This window comes from Chelonoidis abingdonii, chromosome 6, assembly GCF_003597395.2.
Source record: "Chelonoidis abingdonii isolate Lonesome George chromosome 6, CheloAbing_2.0, whole genome shotgun sequence".
NCBI lineage: Eukaryota > Metazoa > Chordata > Testudines > Testudinidae > Chelonoidis > Chelonoidis abingdonii.
In genome coordinates, this window is record NC_133774.1 from 131,920,311 (window position 1) to 131,938,154 (window position 17,844).

Sequence of the window (17,844 nt, forward strand, 5' to 3'; positions counted from 1 at the left end):
ATCCAATTCAAAGGCTCTAGATCAACGGGGGGCCTGATTCCAGTTGCTTACTTGTCTTACCCCTGTGTAAGTCAGTAGAACTATTCCTGCTTTAGTATACCTGGTAAGTGAGATGAGACTCAGACCCTGACAGTCTAATTACTGTGGGCTTCCCAGATCAGCACTTTGTCATAGGACTAACATGTTCTCTTAGGGCTTGGCTACACTTGCAGATGTAGAGCGCTGTGAGTTAAACCAGCTCTCAGAGACTGCAGCAGGGAATGCGCTGCCATGTGTTCACACTGACAGGTGCAAGCGCACTGGCATGGCCACATTTGTGGCACTTGCAGCTGCATTGGGAGTGGTGCATTATGGGCAGCTATCCCACAGAGCACCTCTTCCCATTCTGGCACTGTGGTTTGTGGGAAGGGGGTGAGGATGCAGGGCATTCTGGGTCCTGTCCCAGTGCCCCATGATGCATCGCTTCACTTCCTAGCAATCCCTGTGCTTCTGTCCACATTTATTGCCACCTGTCAACATTTCACACTTGTGCGCTCTGTCTTCCCTTTTGGTCTGCGGTAATGATCCCGAAGTGCTGAGGAATATGCTGATGGGTCTTGCCAACACATCGCGTTTGGCAGTCGAGTTGCTCCTTAAGCTATAAACAACTGACAGTGAAGAGTCCTACCATGATATCGACTCACGTAACGCATACGACATGAGATTGCTTGTGGCATTCATGGACATGCTCACCACGGTGGAACACCGCTTTTGGGCTCAGGAAGCAAGCGATTTGGTGGGATCACATCGTCATGCAAGTCTGGGATGATGAGCAGTGGCTGCAGAACTTTCGGACGAGGAAAGCCACTTTCATGGGACTGTGCGAGGAGCTTGCCCCCACCCTGCTGTACAAGGACATGAGATTGAGAGCTGCCCTGACGGTGGAGAAGTGGATGGCTATTGCAATCTGGAGCTGGCAACTCCAGACAGCTACCGATGGGTCGCTAACCAGTTTGGAGTAGGAAAGTCAACTGCTGGAATCCTGTTGATACAAATTTGCAGGGTCATTAATCACATCCTGCTCAGAAGAACCGTGACTCTGGGTAACGTGCATGATATTGTGGCTGGCTTTGCACAAACTGGTTTCCCTAACTGCAGAGGGGCGATAGATGGGATTCATATTCCAATTCTGGCACCAGGCCACCTAGCCTCTGAATACATAAATCAGAAGGGATATTTCTCTCTGGTTCTCCAGGCGCTTGTGGATCACCATGGGCATTTCATTGACATTAACGCAGGCTGGCCTGGAAAGGTGCATGACGCACACATCTTTCGGAAAACTGGCCTGTTCAGGAAGCTGCAAGCAGGGACTTTTTTCCCAGACCAGAAGATCACCATAGGGGAAGTCGAAATGCCCACTGTGATCCTTGGAGACCCGGCTTACCCTTTAATGCCGTGGCTCATGAAACCCTGCACGGGGAGCCTTGACAGCAGCAAGGAGTGGTTCAACAACAGGCTGAGTTGGTGCAGAATGACCGTGGAGTGAGCTTTTGGCTGTTTAAAAGGCCATTGGTGCTCTCTGTATGGGAAGCTGGATCTTGCTGATGACAACATCCCCATGGTTATATCTGCGTGCTGTACCCTCCATAACATTTGTGAAGGGAAGGGTGAAAGATTCACTCAGGCATGGACCTCGGAGGTTCAACACCTGGAGGCTGAATTTGAACAGCCAGAGAGCAGGGCTATTAGAGGGGCCCAGCGCAGGGCTGAAAGGATTAGGGATGCCTTGAGGGAGCAATTTGAGGCTGAAAACCACCAGTAATGTCTGGTGCCCTGCACAGGAGTGAAGTGCAGTGGTTGCAATGTTAGTAGGAATCGCTGCTTGCTATACTGACTTGCAGTGCGTGTTGCTTTCCTGGGCTAAGGTATCTTTTACTTAATGCAATGATAAAGAATGTTTTCAAAGCCAAAAAATCCATTTATTTAAAAGAAAATCCATTTATTGAAAAGAAATATAATTGCTTAGGAAACAGATGGCAAGAGGGGAGGGGGTGGAGAACGGTTCAATCACAGATTTCCGTATGTCTTGTTATCATACTCAGCCTTCCTGTCTGGAGTGCTGTGCAGTGAGTGCTGCACTTCAGGCTGGCTACAATGCATGGTTGAGTGCAGTGGGTAAGGATCATAGTTTTCAGGGCTGGGTGGTGAAGCTACAGGTGTTGGAGGCAGCTGGTGGCAATAAGAACCTGGATGTTGGGGAAGGTGGGTTCGCGGTGACATGGGGGCACAAGGGACAGAGTTTTGGGACAAGGGCTGCAGGGGGAGTGGGCATGGTAGTGCTCCGCTTGCATGGCTACAAGTGCCTGGATCGAGTCCGCTTGGTGCTTTATAATGCTAATCAGCCGCTCCGTGCTTTGGTGCTGACGCTCCTCATTCTGCTGGCAGATCCTCCTTTCACTCTCCCTCCACTCCTGCACTTTTAGATTCTCGTTAAATGACTGCTGCATTACTTCATGCAGCAGGTCCTCTTTGCTTCTACGTGGCCTCTTCCTAATTCTTTGGAGTCTTTCGGCCCACGATAACACGGACGGCTGAGATCTCAAGGTTCCATCTGTAAAGGTAAAACGCAACACTTAACAGAGGCAGGATTGTTCACACCAGACAGAGCAATGATTCACCCATCTTAAAGACAAGCACAGTCTACACAATAGCATAATTTTCCCATCTCAAAGCGAGCGCACATAACCCAGAGGAGACCCAAAATGGTGAGCAAGCACAGGGTCAAGGGGGGCTGATCGTTTCAGGGCTGTACTGTGCTCTGGGTTTCTGTGCCTTGGGGAGAGCCAACAGCTGCAGGGGGCTCCTATACTGAACACTGTCCCCACATTTTCCACAAGAGTTTGTCCTGAAAGATATCTTGCTGCTGTGGGTGACCTGGGAAGCAAGGGAGGGTCTTCTACTACAGTGCAGCTTCCGCCCCGGCCTATATTCAGCTTCCGCCCTGGCCCATATGCAACAATGATCCCCCCCGCCCGTCACGGCACAGTGGTGCGGACATGTTAGCCTGACTGGGAAAAGGAGCACAGTAGCTCTCCCAAGGAACCTGCACAATCGGGTTGCCCAGCTTTTCATGAGACTTGTGAAGAGATCACTGAGGGTGATTACCGCAATGTGAGAGAGCACATCAATGCCCTATTCCGCATCTAGGCATGCACGCAGCCCTGACCCTCCTTGCCCCAAGAGCCGGCATCCAATAACTTCCTTCCCAAAATAAAAGCCACTTACCAGGCACCTCCTCTGGTGTTTTGTCCTTCCCCAAGCACTGGCCGCTGCGACTGGCTACCTTCCTCCTGGCTTGAACAGTTCCTGGCTGCATGCATCTTGGGATGCCGGGGTGTCTTCCTCCTCCTCAGCACCTTCACTCCTGCTTTTGTCCTCGTCCTCCTCCTCCTACCTTGTTGAACTGGGCTCTGAAATGTCCATGGTGGTCCTCAGAGTGGAGGTGGGGTCGCCCCCCAGTATTGTGTCCAGCTCTTTGTAGAAATGGCAGGTCATGAGGGCAGCACCGGAACAGTTGTTTGCCTTGCAGGCTTTGCGGTACTCATTCCACAGCTCCTTCACTTTAACTGTGCACTGCAGTGTGCTCGGTCATGGTCCCTTTCCATCATGTCCCTTGATATCTGCCTGAAGGTATCGTAATTCCTATGGCTGGAGCACAGCTGGGACTGGACAGCTTCCTTCCCCCAAACACTGATGAGGTCCAGCAACTCACCATTGCTCCATACTGGGGATCTCCTGGTGGGTGGAGACATGATCACCTGGAAAGATGCACTGAGAGCGCTCCACGCCTGGCTGAGCAAACAGGAAGGGGAATTTCAAAATTCCCAGAGAATTTAAAGGGCGGGTCTGATGGTTGGTCACCCGAGGGCAGGACAATAGAGTTCAAAGTGGTGACCAGAGTGGCTAGAACAGGCATTGTGGGACACTTCTGGAGGCCAATCAGAGCACATTGACAGACCAGGGCGTTCACACTGGCACCGCGGCGCTCCAGCCAGAGCGCACCAAGCGTTACGCTTCTCGTGGAGGTGGAGTACCAGAGCGCTTTAGCCGCGGAGTCAGAGCTCTGTACGTGCCTTGCCAGTGTGGACGCATCATGAGTTAGAGCGCACGGGGCTGCTTTAATGCACTCTAATTCGCAAGTGTAGCCATGCCCTCAGTGGTAACACTAGATAAGATTATCAACTCTGAACCAAGTCAGTCACACAGATTAAACACCTTGAGCACATGAGCTCAGGAATTCTCTTTGCTATGAAATCCCCAGGACTATCAATCATTGACTGTTTACTGAAGATAAACTTTTCAACAGGAGCACTGTTTGAAGCAGCATCTGGTATCGCAAACAGCTGAAATGACACCATTCGCTAACATAATTGTGTGGGTTGAATTTTAGGTGCTGTTCCTAAATGCAGGAGTGTCTTTACAAAGGCACACATGCTACTACAAGATAACAAAACCCTAGCTTCCTTCGGCAATCTGTGCTGTGTGCTAGCTGCATTGTAACTGTACATGCTTCTTTGATAAACAGGCCACCTTCTACCTCCAACAAATGCCCTCACACAGCTTTAATAGCCTGATGCTGTGAGTATTTTTAGCACTAGCATCATCCGCCCTGCAGTGCACTGGATCCTGGTGCCATGAATTACTGTATGAAATTAGGACTCTCTTGATTCCTACGTATTTGGCATAGCTTGACTTTTCTACCTCCCAGTGCTGCGGGCTTGATCTTGAGTTCCTTTAGCTCCCCTTGATGACAGCGAAGGAGTGCTGAAGGTACAATTGGGTGCCATGCAAGCAGGAGAGCGCACCCTAACTAATTTGAAAATGTTGGCTCAGCAGTGGTTCTTTCTTGGAGTATGTCCACACTACCCGCCGAATCGGTGGGTAGCGATCGATCTATCGGGGATCGATTTATCACGTCTCGTCTAGACGCTATAAATCGATCCCCACTGCACTCCCTATCAACTCCGTAACTCCACCAGGGCGAGAGGCGGAAGCATAGTTGATGGGGGAGCTGCGGCTGTCAATCCCGCACTGTGAGGATGGGAGGTAAGTCGAAATGAGATATGTCGACTTCAGCTATGCTATTCTCATAGCTGATGTTGCGTATCTTGCATCCCCCCTACCCCAGTGTAGACCAGCCCTTAATATCTATCTCAGTACTGTGCAGCGCTGTAGCTTAGATGGTTGGAACTAAAATGGGGGTGTTGCTTCATGGAAAGTAAAAATTGGGGAGGAATTGTTTAGTCCCTAAATTCAAACAAAAGCAGCCAATTGAGGCCAATGTCCCCAGCCGCAGAGTTGGTATCCAGTCTTTGATAAAGCTGTACTTGCCTGGGTGCCTTTTGCAGAAAGGACAAGGCATGAGACACCTAATTCCCATTAAGAATGAATGGGAATTGGGCATCCAGAATCTTATCCCGGAGCTTTAGATGTTCTTCTAGCTGAAATATGGAATATCTGATTAGAACAGCAAAAGGGCTTTTCCACTCCTACAACCGCGTTACCTCTCCGACAGTCCGGTAGACCCTTGCTGATCTTCACACTTCTGTGGTGGACAGCTCCCACCTTTCAGAGAAGAGTAGTGAGCCAGGGGTTGTAGTGAATATTTATATTAGTAAGGCTTTGTGAAGTACATGTCAGTGCCCTGTAATAGGCTTGAAAAGATTAAATCTTTATTCTGACAATTGTAGTTTTTAGTTTTAAACTGCATCTTTATGGCACAATGTCCTCGCTTGTTGTGGTTGTTGTGTGTTTGCGATCTCACTGATTCACAGAATTTAATAAGGCCTCCTAGTGGAGATGCTCCTTATACTGGCAAGAGTGCTTTTGCTGTTACTGCGTATACTAGATCCCTGAACAAAATAAGCCATACCAGCCAAAGCACTTTTTTGCTGGTAAAATCGCATCTATACTCAGGCTTATGCCAGTAAAGATCACACTCCTAACTGACATTTCTATACCAGGAAATGTTTAAAGCAGTGGCTCTCAACCTTTCTAGACTACTGTACCCATTTCAGGAGTGTGATTTGTGTTGTGTACCCCCACTTAAAAACTACCCGCTTACAAAATCAGACACAAAAATACAGAAGTGTCACAGCCACACTGTTACTGAAAAATTGCTGCCTTTCTCATTTTTCTCATGTAATGATAAAAGAAATCAATTGGAATATAAATTACATTTCAGTGTATAGTACATAGAGCAGTATAAACAGGTCATTATCTGTATGAAATTTTAATTTGTACTGATTTCACTAGTGCATTTATGTAGCCTGTTGTAAAACTAGGCAAATATTTAGATGAGTTGATGTACCCCCTGGAAGATCTACCGCTAGTTTAAAGTGTAGAGCTGGCCTTTGTCTCAGTAGGCCCCCTCTAGTCTTTAGCGTCCATTAGGGCTTGCCTATACAGGAAATTAAAACCAATGAACCAGAAGTGTGAAATTAAAGGACCTTAGTTAAAGCTCCTGAAATCCCAGGGTGGACACACTTGTTCAGAAGTGTCCTTAGTCCACTTCAATGTTCTTCCAAAGTGAATTAAGCGAAAGGAAACTAAGGCCATTTAACTTCTGAATGAGAGCATCCACAGAGGGATTAATGCATTTTAACTACGGGGATGTCTACATTACAGCCAGGGGTGTGCATGGCAACTCATGTGGACATACCCATAGTTATAATCTAGCCAGTTATGCCCTAGCTAACCTGCTAAAAATAGAAATGAAGATGCCCCATCTCACCTCCCTCCCCCGACCCCACTGGGTATGTGCTTGCTTGTGCAACTCACACGGAAGTCCGTGCCACAGCGTCTTCGCTTCTGTTTTTAGCAAGCTAGCTAGCATACAGCTACCGCAGCTGTGTCTACACGAGTTGCAATCCACAAGATGGCTGCAGTGTAAACTACCCTGAGGCACTTTAAATTCAGGCCTTTTAGTTAACCCGGTTTAACTTTCTTGAACTTCCCCAGCGGGACATGCCCTTAGCGGGGTGCTATTGGTGTGAGAAACAGAATTCCTGCAGTACCTGAAATAGGTGGGCACTAAGTGCTGGTTTTGTGTCTTGAGGAATAAAACAGATAGACACAATCTAGACTAATACACCGACGTAACATGTTGTTTGTGGGTAGGTATCAGGTTTGGTTGTAGTGAAGACAACATCATCTCACATTATGTGAACATAGCTCTATAACATCTGCGCTCCCCTCCATTGACCCGAAGGGAGGGGAGGGACAAACTGACATGATTAAATCCCATGTTCCCAGTGTCGTCTTATCTTGACATTTGGTATATGCATCCATGCACCTCTGAGCACAGGCTGGGGAAACCCTTACATTTTCCATCAGAGGTCACCAGTCCAACAGTTTACAAAAAACAATATTAATGTCTTCTGCGAGGCATTGATGGTGCTTATGAGATCTCTAGTTTGGAGGAATTAAGGCCACCTGATGTCACTGGTTCTATTCATAGAATCATAGAATTTCAGGATTGGAAGAGACCTCAGGAGGTCACCTAGTCCAACCCCCTGCTCAAAGCAGGACCAACCCCAACTAAATCATCCCAGCCAGGGCTTTATCAAGCCTGACCTTAAAAACCTCTAAGGAAGGAGATTCCACCACCTCCCTAGGTAACCCATTCCAGTGAAACGGTGTTTCCTAATATCCAACCTAAACCTCCTCCACTGCAGCTTGAGACCATTACTCCTTGTTCTGTCATCTGCCACCACTGAGAACAGTCTAGATCCATCCTTTTTGGAGCCCCCCTTCAGGTAGTTGAAAGCAGCTATCGAATCCCCCCTCATTCTTCTTTTCTGCAGACTAAACAATCCCAGTTCCCTCAGCCTCTCCTCATAAATCATGTGCTCCAGCCCCCTAATCATTTTTGTTGCCCTCCATGGGACTCTTTCCAATTTTTTCACATCCTTCTTGCAGTGTGGATTTTAGCCAAGGTAGTTGTCGAAGAGGGAGTAATGGTGCTGCATGGGCCATGCTGGTACCCACTTCCATCTGAAAGGCAGACTGCTGTCAGATAGCATTCAGAGATCACTATTTACATACTGCCATAGTGGGGATGGATAAAAAATTTCCTCTGGTCAGGGACATTTGTAAAAAAAAACAAAAACAATCTCTCTGTGGCGTGCATGGATATGTTTATATACATGGATGCATAGACACCAAAACTCATCACACAATACTCAAATAATTATTTGTAGTCTCATGCTGCCTCAGAACCCTAGTCCTCGACCAGTATCCCAGTGTGGTGGGAGTTGTACAAACACAAAGCAAAAAGACAGTCCCAGCCCCAGAGAATTTACAATCAAGTATAAGACAAGTGACAACAGATGAATACAGAGATGAGGGAGTACAAGGAAATAGTGAAACGATACTGGGCAGTCTGATCAGCAATGGTCAGAATAATATTATGGTCGTGCCAAGGTCAGGAGCTGGACAAGTTCTTTCTTGGTGTTATACTTCACCACCTTGCACATCTCGTAGATTTGATATTAACAATATTAAATTTTTCCTAATCCTCTTTACTTACTTTGTATTCTGATGAATTTGGTATTTTGGTACATTTGTTTTATTTAGAAAAAATGAATAAAAATTATAAAAACACCCAATCTGAATATCTCTATCTTTAGTTCATGCTGTTGAAAAGCATCAGTAGCTCTAGATGCTTTTTGTAGTACCTGAAATAAACAACAAGCAAGAATAAATTCCACACAGCACATGAAACGAAGCGACTCAGGCTGGAATAATTCCCCCCATATCTAGCCAGGTACATCCTTCAACCCACCTTCTGCTCCAAAGGCAGAGAGGATGAGCTTTGCAGACTGTCTGGGAGGCTAGCAAATCTAGCCTCTCTCACTGCAAGGGGACCAGTCAGGAGCTGATGTATCCTCATGGGAAAAGGCCCCACCCCTTTAAACCAGGGGCCTGTCAGCTTGAGCATCTCTGCTAATAGCAACTGCCCTGGTGCCGGAGGAAAGGAAAGAAAAGGGTGTTACAGGGGCTTTTTGTCTTTAGTTGACTTGCTCTTATATTAGCTCAAGTCATTCCTATTGGGTACAGCAGAGGCATGTAAAGAGGTGAGTATCTCGGAGGCAGAGGGATTTGGGGCTGGGATAAAGAGGTCGTGTAGAGGGAACCATAGGGAACAACCAAGCTTGGGAGCAAGGTAAGGCTGAGGACAATTGTTTCTTGGTTATACTAACAATAAAGGCAAACCTCCAGAAGAGAGGAATGTTTTCTCTTACCCAGTGTGTATGCACTGTGTTCAGAGCAGATAGAGGGTCTCTCAAGTGCCAAATCCATTTAGGGCTTCTATAGCCCCAAACCACTAACTGAAACTCAATCAGGCAGGCAATGCAGACTGTAGGCACTGTTGTTACATGCTCTCTACGGCCCTAATTCAGGAAAACATCCATGTTAAGGACAGCTCCTAAGCATATATTTCTGTCCCATCAAAATCAGTGACAGGGTTGAGCTCAAGCCATATTCTTAAGTGCTTTCCCAAATGTAGATTTAGATGAAGCCCTGCTTGGTGCAGAATACGACTTCTTACTCCTGCTTCTGAATGGCCCGAAGCAGAGAGAGTGTTTCTGCAGAGGTCTAGTCGTGAGGTGGTAAAGGCATGGTAACTCCAGCAAGGGCTGCACCCAAAAGAACCAGTAGTCATCTTCTCACCAGGTTCTCTTGGCACCTGTTTGAGCAGCCCAGGATCTAGAAAGACATCACCCTCCCAAGCTGCATACCTGGGTAGCAAACGGTCCCTCAGTCTGCAGTGCTGGCCCTTCTGCTTTCTGTCTGCTGCTCTATCTCCATGGGTTGCACCTCAGTCTGCTAGCTCTTACCCTGGCCCCGATCTCCTCCAAATACTGAGTCACTTGTCCTATTGCATCCCCCCGGGATGTGTAGAGGTGCCACAGTGTGTATCTCCTCTCCTAAGCCCAACAGCCTCCTGTATTTGGGTGAGCAGGAGGGGAGGCAGGATAGACGCACCCCGACATAGCAGGGTATCTGTTATTTCTGATGTGTAAATGTCTGTACCTCTGCAGGAAGGGTGGGTAGTGAAGTATGTGGATTACCACACTTGGAGTGGGAGTAGAGCTGAAGGTTCTTGTTCTTACTGATCTTCACAACAAGTGAGTTAAGCACTTATAAGGAACTCTGTCTTTTCCTCCTCCCTCCCTCCCTCAGGTGATCTTTGCTTTGAATCAGACTCTCTTGCAGCAGGAGAGTCTCCGCGCAGGCAGTCTCCAGACCCCCTATACGACAGAGGACCTTATCGAGCATTACAACTGTGGGGACCTCAACTCCATCATCTTCAGCCATGACACTTCTCAAGTGAGTCTTGCCGCTGCACTCCCTCATATTTCTCACCTGTTCCCAATGGCCAGAGAATTCCCTGGTTCTGTTAGTGTCCTTCAAAGAACAGCACTGCCTCCACTCCAAAAAGGTCTGAGTCTTGTTACCACTAAGTGGAACCATTTATTGTTCTGTTTGGTGTCATAGAAACGGGAAGGGAGAGAAATGAGGGAGATGTTTCAAATGATTTTGCCTGCCTTCTTGTCAAGCTGTCCCTGATTTGGATTTTTGGGGGGTTCCATTCCTCTTAGTTTGAACCTTTTCTTTTCTTGCAACATGAGAGAGTTAAAAGCTTTACTCAGGAGTCCAGTCAATCCAAGCATACTAACTAGTGTTAGTGTGACCGGTTACAGCAGCAACACCTGGGTTCCTGGCATGCAAGGGGTTAACGCTGGCTTCCCTAGCATAGGTGTGCTGAGGAGGGGCTGTATACTTCACAGGGTTTGCCAGGCTGGATATACAGGTATATCTGTCCTCCTCCCCTCTCCACCCGTCCTGTCACCCCTGGTGGAGGTGCAATTTATAGTGGCAAAAGCACGCAGTAGAGCATAAATCATTTCCCCAAGCAGAATTGGCTATACTGGCAAATGGACATTGTTGCTGGTATAACTGCACGTACTGTAGGGATTTAGCTGTGTTGGTCAGGGGAGTGATTTCTTTCACCTTCCTAATTGACACAGCAATGCTGGCAAAACCTCCTGGTGTCGACCAGACTTAAGAGAGTATGTCTACACTGCCGCTGGGTGTGACCCTCCCAGCCCAGGGAGACAGACCCGCGCAGGCTAGTCTGCTTCAGAAAGATGCGTGGCTCTGGTGGAGACTTGATCTAGCCGCCCGAGCTCAGACCCAGGGGCATGGGTGGGTGCGACAGCCCGAGCTCTCACCCAAACTGCAATGTCCACGCTGCTAATTTAGCATGCTAACTTGTCAGTTGGGTGGTTTGTTTTATACTGCAAAGCTTTGCCCTGGTTGAACAGTCCTTTGCTGCTCCACTGCCATGTATTCTGCAGATCTCTCCCTCCCCCAGGTTGCAATTATTTATCTGTTAACATTTTGCCCCCTTCAGCCTAGAACCACAGGGCCCACTTGCCCTCTCACTGGGGCGGTGGAACCAGTGCAATGGAGAGGAGAATCAGGCCATAAGGGTTCTTTCCTGGTGGTGAGTTAAGAATTATCACTCCCATCCTACAGATGGGGAGAATGAGGCAGCAAGAGATTTGTGGCCTGTGTTTCAAAGGTGCTGAGCAACTTCCGTCTCCTGTGGATTTGATTTGCACTTGTGGGCTCTCAGCACCTGGGAGAATCAGGCCCTGTGGGACTTGCCCAAGATGACGCAGCAGGATGTTGGCAGAGGGCCAGATTCTGTGTGTGAGAGCACTGCTCTAGATCCGGAGAAATGTCAGTCAAATTACAGCTGATTTACACAACAGGCCAGATGCTGATCCTGGTTATGCTGGTCAGGAACAGGACAAAGATCCTCCCAGTCTGCTTCTCTAACCGCTAGTTCACACTGTCTTTCCTTAGATAGGCCCCTTCTCAAACGTGGGTAAAGATTGCTAACAGGCTGACTTGAGTGGGTGCTTTTCTCTCCAGCCAGTACCAGAACATACTCTGTCCTATGCTCTGGCTTGTTGCCTGTAGGCAGCGAAGTCTTCCCTGGCCTTTCCTTTGAGACAAACAGGGTGTCTGACAGTTTAATTTTAGCACCAACACTCCAAAAGGTCACTTTTATTTTGCAAAGGCCCCTCTGGCATCAGGCTGTGTAAGGGAAGAGGCAGGTTAGTCCCAGTGGAGCGCAGGCACAGGCGTTTTGTGCAAATAGTGACCTGTGTGTGTGAGCCTCACTTTGGCACTTATGTAACACGGGACAAATCACAAGCATTTTAAAGCCTGTATTTCCCCCATCTTGGCAATGGGGAGGACAGTCACCTCCTCACAGTGGTGGCTCATGGATTGGCTGCTTCATATTTGTCAAGCCCTTTGAGCTCCTTAGATTGTTTGCACTTCTATAGCACATGCAGTTCTTATATATATTCCTGTCACTGTTGTGTTTGTATCTGAGCCCTGTCTCGGGGCGGGGCATGCTTTGCATTTAACCCCGCTCTTTCGTAGCCTCGTTATTTAGTGAAGCCTTGCAGCAGCAAAGAGGTGTCTAAGAGGAAGTCTTGAAAGCATAAGGGGGAGAGGGATTATGTAGGAGGGCAGAAGGGTGTATATGGCCTGATTTGTGTATAGTTTTTGTATTGGTGTAACTGTTAGTTAATCTATAATCTGTTAGTTAATAATTATCCCAGTGCAATCCTGCATGCAACTAGTATGGGTGTGTAAAAGTGTTTTATAGCAGTACAGTCTTTCTACTTCCCATATGGGAATAGCTATATTGGTATAATCATAGAATACTAGGGTTGGATGGGACCTCAGGAGGTCATCTAGTCCAACCCTCTGCTCAAAGCAAAACCAATCCCCAGATTTTTACCCCAGTTCCCCAAATGGCCCCCTCAAGGATTGAACTCACAACCCTGGATTTAACAGGCCAATGCTCAAACCACTGAGCTATCCCTCTCCCCTGGGATACCTGCATCCACCTGCTGGGGATTGAGTTAATGCTGTACAGCTTTGTAGTGCAGACAAGACCTACATAGGAGAACTGGGATGAAACAAAGAAAGATTGGGTTTGTAGTGAATATCAGGAAAAATGTATGAAGCCACGTAGAGTCCGTTGTGGGAACAGTCTCCCAAGCAGTGCGATGGAAGCCCCAGTGCTCTGATACTATAAACAACAAGAAAATGGCCTGTACGGAATCATTTGGCCTTGTCAGGGTGGTGGCTGGATAACCTCAGACCTCTGATTACATAGGATTGTGAGGTTCTGCCTAGCAGAGCTGAGTGGGAGGGGTGTCCTGCTGATCTGACACTGTCCTCTGTGGCGGAGCACGTTAAGTAGGGGGTGCTGCAGGACTGGAGCTACTGTCACGTTCAGTCCATTGTGCCGCATTGTGTGCATCACTGTCTGCGCACACCTCGCCATCGCGCCAGGTGCATTTGCAGCTGAGTGAATTGTTGGCAATGATAATAATAAATAACACCTAGTTCTTACGTAGCATTTTTCCTCCACAGATCTCAAAGTGCTTTCCAAAGGAAGTGAACATCATTATCCCCGTTTCACAGATGACCATACAGATTAGACATGATTATTTTATTAGATTACTGCAGATTACAGACAAGTAACCTTGCTTCCCATCCCGAGGAGAGAACTGCCCTGTTGATACTATGCCACATGTCTCTGAGGGACAAGTTGCCCTTCACCTACATCAGAGTCCTTTTTCTCCACCACAGAAAGCTCACCATCAGAGACAGATTCTGTGTGAGCTGGTCAAAGGGTGACCTCCCTGTGGCCCTAATAGTCTAAATCTATTAAAACAGCAATTCCCAACCAGTGGGACATGATCTGGGAAGTGCTCACACCCCATTGGTGGAGAAATAGCAAAGAAAAAACAAAACCTACCAAATTCTGTGGAAGCCAATGAGGGGAAGGAAAGAGCAAGAGATGCCTTCCTTCTGGAACTCCTCACTCTTACAGCACCTGCTGCCCCCCACCTTGAATCTCGGGGATTTTGTTTTTTAATCTCCTTCTTCTGAAGCATTAGGGATGGCCTCAGCCGGAGATGGGACTTGCATGGGGCGGGCTGGGGCTCTGAGGTGGCATTGAGCATTCTGTCTCTCAGGTGCTTGGCTGGCTGGTTCTTGCTGGCATGCTCAGGGTCAAACTGATCACCATACATGGGGTGGGATCAGGAAGGAATTTCCCCCCCAGGTCAGGCTGACCGTGATCTCAGAGGTTTTCAACATTATCTGCAGCGTGCGGGTGCATTATCTGCATATGTCTCGCTTCATCGCTGCAGGGGCCTTGAGCACTGGTGCATATTGGTCCCAAAGGGTGGCAAAGGATTGCGGGGGGGGCTTGCAGCAGGCAACCATAAGTGGATTTGGGGCTACTGTGAGGGAACTGGGGACCACCTTGTAAATGGTGCACATGGAGCTGGTTGAAAAATGGGAACGTTTTTTAATGAAAAAATTGTCCCTTTTTTGGAAAAATGTTGAATTTTTTTTGACCAACTCTGGTTGCTTGGTTATTATTCTCCCCCAGCCAGAGCGGCTTGCAGGACAGCAGGCAAAAGGCTCATGTGACACTGTCCCTGTGATCTTAATCTTGTAACACTTGGGGGGTGTAAGGAAAAGGTATGAAGCTAAAGATAGACAGTGACAAAAATGGATTTCCTCTAGCCACGCAAGCAGGATTCAAGAGCTACCATCTGACAAACCCACAATGTCTGTTTTCTTTGTATCAAGGTAAAACAAATTCAGTTGCACAGTTATAAAATCACATACTTGGAGAAATGGAGCATTATTAACAAGTCACTGAGAGGGGTTTTTGTCCTGCTGTACATGCTTTTTGTGGGGGGCGAGGGGGAACGCCAGGCACCTCATTGCCTGACCTTGACACTCTTCGTCTCCTTGGAATACACCAGTGAAATAGTCATTTCCCACAAAGATTTTTCTTCCTTGCCTAGGTCCCAAATTTCATTAACGCCACCCTGCCACCCAACGAGCGCATTACCGCCCAAGAGATAGACAGCTATTTCCGCCAGGAACTCATCTACAAACGCAATGAGAGGATGGGAAAGCGGGTGAAGGACCTGCTGGAGGAGTACCCCGACAAGAGCTTCTTCTTTGCATTTGGAGCAGGTACGTGCTAGATGAGCTCTTAAATTTGATTACTTTCTTCCTGAGTTTTTACAAACTCTGCTTTCAAGCCCTAGACTCAGTTATAAATCCCCAGGCATAACTCACTACAGGATCAGATCCTTAAAGGCATAACAAAACCCTCGTCCCTTAGTTGGTTCTTTAGACATAGACCGTTATTCAAATTAAAGATCAATGTGAACTCTTTGAAGCTCGCCCTGTAGGTAGGCAGGGTTGTCGAAGGTGCATACTTGGTTTACTGCCTCATGCTAGCTTAAGTCTGAAAAGTTAGTTGGTTGATGGGTATATAGTTCAATCAGTAGTGCCAAGATACTTCCAATGAGATTGGGGCCCTGTTATGCTTGCTTTGCATTTGTGCTTTTTAGTTATTTTCCTAAGGAGCAATTGATTCTCATTGGTTGGTCACCATTAAAACATGTTGATTTACAACTAAATAGAACCCTGACACTCAGTCTGATACTTCTTTTTGCTAACCAGGAGGATACAGTTTATCTAGACACATTTATTTTTATTGTCTTAGAAAATGGTAAATTTTCTTATTTACTAGATGATTGATTTTCTACTCATGATTTGTATCAAGCTGCATTGGGATTGAAATTGGTATTCAACTAAAAATGCCCCAAACCAGCATTTGCAATTTTTAAAATTACTTGAATAAAACTACATTAACGATGTTGGATACTAGTTTCTGTATACATTTATCAAAACATATTTTGCATTTAAAATTAACTGATTTATTGCAACGAAGTATTATCTGTAGATAATGTGTTGAACTAACTGTGATCACCACATCCTTCAAGATTTTAGAACTGCTGGACCATACTTTCACACCTAGTTTTTATTCATAGACTGGAAGAGGAAAACAAGCATTCCTGCTTTTTTTTAACTTGGAATGAACTAGTCATTGAACTGAACTAGTTGAATAAACTGAAATTAAGAAAATATTCTCTCTGCATTTGCAGAGTAGGCTACTGCTGTCAAAAACTGGTTTAACACTTTAACCAACTCTGGTTCCAGTGGCTGAGCCGGTGACCTCCACCAGGACAGTGGTAGGACTTTCTTTAACACTTGGCAGCAAACATGGAGTGCAATATTATTTTTGCATTTAATTTAAATGATCTTATTAGATTATAGAGGTGTAGGCCTTAACATAGGTTGTCAATTTCAAATTTAATTTTAAATGTTTATTTTTAATAATCAAACTGTATTTAATTTTAAATAAAAATCTGATCTAAATGAAAAAAAAAACCCTCTTCATTTTCATACACCCTGGTCCTTGTGCTGAAGAGCTGACAGTCTAAATAGACAAGACAGGCAAAAGGGAGTGCAGTGGGGACAGAAGCACAGAAAGGGGAAGTGACTTGGACCAGCCAAAAACAGAGCCCGCTGCCTCCCAGTTAAATTTGTCTGTAAACCTTACTGGCCCTGAAAAGGGGAATGCAGCTAAAACCACACTCAAGGAGAGCAGCGTCCTGTCAAGCATGAGATGCACATGCCACATTCATCTGCTCAGTGGATGTTGCTTCAGTGAGGATGGAAGGTCTAGATAAGGAAAGGGAAATATTTATCTGAATGCAGGAACAGCATTTACAGTAAGGAGGAATCTCTACACATGCAGCAGGTAGCTCTGGTTACAGGCTATCTGCTTAGCATAACAAGGATCTTTCACACTGAGTAGGGTGGTAATGAAAGGTAGCTGATAGTATCTGTTCAGGCATGCACAAAGATTGCATACATACCATCCTTCTGCACTAATACTCTGCTGCCCACAGCTCTCCACCGTGGAGAAAAGTGACTCAGGGTATGGCTACACTTGAAATTTCAAAGCGCTGCCGTGGCAGCGCTTTGAAGTGTGAGTGTGGTCGGAGCGCCAGTGCTGGGAGAGCTCTCGCAGCGCTGCATGTAAACCACATCCTCTACGGGTGTAGATTGCAGCGCTGGGAGCCACGCTCCCAGCACTGCGGCACTGATTACACTGAGGCTTTATAGCGCTGTATCTTGCAGCGCTCAGGGGGGTGTTTTTTCACACCCCTGAGCGCCAAAGTTGCAGGGCTGTAAAGTGCCAGTGTAGCCATACCCTGAGACTAAGGGCTTGGCTACACTTGAGAGTTACAGCGCTGGTGGTGGCTTTACAGCGCTGTAACTTACTCCCCGTCCACACTGGCAAGGCACATATAGCGCTGTATCTCCCTGGCTACAGCGCTGCCTGTACTCCACCTCGACGAGAGGAATAAAGAGAACAGCGCTGCTCTTGCAGTGCTGGGGTGCCAGTGTAAACAGGAAATAATCTTACTACGCTGTAACTGACCTCCGGAACCTTCCCATAATGCTTTTTAAGTAAAGATAACATTCTTTGTTTTGTTGTGATGCCTTTCTTTGTTTTGTTGTGAACTCAGGGGCTCCCGGAGCTGCTTATTTAAAAAACAAACACAGCTACTGTTTGCTTGAGCAGAGGCAGGCAGGTGGATGAATGTCTACAGCTAGTGTTTGCTTGAGGAGAGAAGCAGCCCAGAGAGGGGGAGGTGGGGTCTGTTTTGGAGGAGCTGCTTATCTGGTCTGAAGGCTATTTGCATTTAGTGAATGAGAGAGGAGTGGGGGAAGGGGTTGAAACTTTTAAAATGATTGAAGGTTGGTGTTGTGTATCTTCAAGTCATTAGAACTTGCAAGGCAGGGAGCTGACACAGT

General features: G+C 46.9%; 1 protein-coding gene across 1 annotated transcript in view; it reads left to right on the forward strand.

Moving 5' to 3' along the window:
- LOC116824774 (metalloprotease TIKI1-like) overlaps nt 1-17,844 on the forward strand; it is a 103,293-nt gene that overhangs the window by 54,227 nt on the left and 31,222 nt on the right. The window contains exons 3-4 of the mRNA XM_032780316.1: nt 10,228-10,374; nt 14,967-15,141. Coding sequence (XP_032636207.1) covers nt 10,228-10,374; nt 14,967-15,141 — 322 coding nt within the window. The remainder of the gene's footprint in view (nt 1-10,227; nt 10,375-14,966; nt 15,142-17,844) is intronic.